Source organism: Aplysia californica, unplaced genomic scaffold, assembly GCF_000002075.1.
Source record: "Aplysia californica isolate F4 #8 unplaced genomic scaffold, AplCal3.0 scaffold00396, whole genome shotgun sequence".
NCBI classification, from domain to species: domain Eukaryota; kingdom Metazoa; phylum Mollusca; class Gastropoda; order Aplysiida; family Aplysiidae; genus Aplysia; species Aplysia californica.
In genome coordinates, this window is record NW_004797666.1 from 45911 (window position 1) to 47812 (window position 1902).

The 1902-nt window shown below is 55.2% G+C and overlaps 1 protein-coding gene across 1 annotated transcript; it reads left to right on the forward strand.

Moving 5' to 3' along the window:
* Positions 1–1830, forward strand: LOC106012521 (the record flags this gene model as incomplete). Its single annotated transcript, XM_013085678.2, is given in 1 exon segment — positions 1–1830. A coding segment is annotated over 1 exon segment (1830 nt), but the record flags the coding sequence as incomplete, so codon positions are not given.
* Positions 1831–1902: the final 72 nt, after the last annotated feature.

Sequence of the window (1902 nt, forward strand, 5' to 3'; positions counted from 1 at the left end):
GCACGTGCAACAGGACCACCAGATGAGCATCTGTCTGCAGAAAGGACCGCTCTTCATCGACGGCGACTCGGCCCCTGCGGAAGGTGACACCGGCAGCGCACGCCCGCCGCCCGCCCACGCCTCTATCAACAGCCGCGATTACATGACCACAGACAAGCAGAAGTCGCCGTGTCCAACTGCGTCCTCTGCTGCCACGGCTTGTTGTGACCACAGTGACCAGAGTGACCAGCCCACGGATCTGTCCATGACATGTTCGAACGGGTTGGGGAAAGCTGTAGTGAAATGTAACGACCACGGTTGCAAGATCACCTTAGAACCGAAGAAAAATGTGAGAGATGCCCCGGCGCCCTCTGAAGTCACAGATGCTAACAAGGCAGCAACTTTGCCAAAAAAGAGAAGGTTTCTAACCGCGACAGACAACGAGTTTACTTCAAATTCAGGGAATCCAAGTAATCCAAACAATGCTAACGATGTCATGCAAGCGATTCCAAGTAACGCGAGCGATGTCACGAAAAACGTAAATATTATAGAAAGTGGTGAGATGACGAATGCCCTAGAAGATATTGCAGAAGGAGATGATGACAGCGTGTTTTATCAAAGAACAACAAACGTTGAGGAGAGTAAGGAGGCAGAGTCTGCGTCAAATGTGTCTGTATATGTGACCGCCCAGTATGCTAAAGACGAGCTGTGCTGTGTTTCGCTGTCCACGCAGAAAGAAAAGAACGCAAAGCTGAAGAAACTTCTGGAAACAGAGCCACCCGCTGACAGCAAGGCTTTAGAGAGTGTAGTGGCGGACGCTGACTCACAGTGCGCCGATAAGTCCACCACCAAACTGGTCTACAAGTTCCCTTTCCTCGTGCCCAAGAGCCCTGACTCGGTGAAGCCGCTACTGGCTGTTACAGAAGGCAGCGCGGACGGAGGAGGAAGCAGGAGTGTGGCCAGAGGTAGTGATAGCTCCCCCCACCTGCCACCAGCTGGCGACTCCTATGGTCAAGCGTCACGTGGTCCAGGCTTGGGCTTTGTCCCAGGATCCACGCTGGAACAGAATATTGATCGAATCATCCGGGCGTCCATCTCCTCCGACGCCTACCCTGAGGAATTCGACATCTTGAGGATGGAAACCGATACACCGGGATCGTTGAAATCCGGTTCCGACTCCTCCCGCTCACCACCCACTGGCCACCCTTCTATGGCGCGCTCCCCACGACTGGTAACTCCGACCCAGCAGTACCGAAGAATGTCCCAATCCTCTGTCGACTACGATATGCCGATGCTAATCAACGCTGTCAAATCTTCAGACATCTACGACTCCCCCATTTACAAACTGAAACCCCCGCCGCCGGTAACGCCCGGTGACCTCTCTAATAAAATGTCCCCTGTACCAGTAGCAACTTTTCTCCCGCCCGGCCTCTCGCCTCACCCCAGTATGGATGACCAAGTTGGCCTGCACAGACAGAAAGATGTCCCTCACCTCGACTCTGCCTCTCCCCCCGGCGGGCTGCGAAGATACAATAACTCTCTCGCAAGGCCGGAGCCGCCGACTTTCATGCCCGTCGATGGCGCCAACCCAGGACACTCAGACAGACATTTCCTCCAGGGTCACTACGCCACAGGCACGCAAGGGTCTGTCGAGAGAGCTGTGGGACTTGATAAAGCTTTCCGGAAAGGCTTCGGCCATCCCCGGGTGGGCGTCCTTGACCCCGGCCTGCCTTCTCTGACCAGTGTCCAGCAGCAGCACCAGGCGCTGTACCGTGACGTGGCCGATTCTCAGTGGCTGGGGCTGCAGGAGGACAACTCCAGCAACGGCGAGTTTCATGGTGCCGTCGGCAGGTGAGAGTCTCTCTTTCTCTCTCTCTCTCTCTCTCTCTCTCTCTCTCTCTCTCTCTCTTGTTGCTAGCTCTC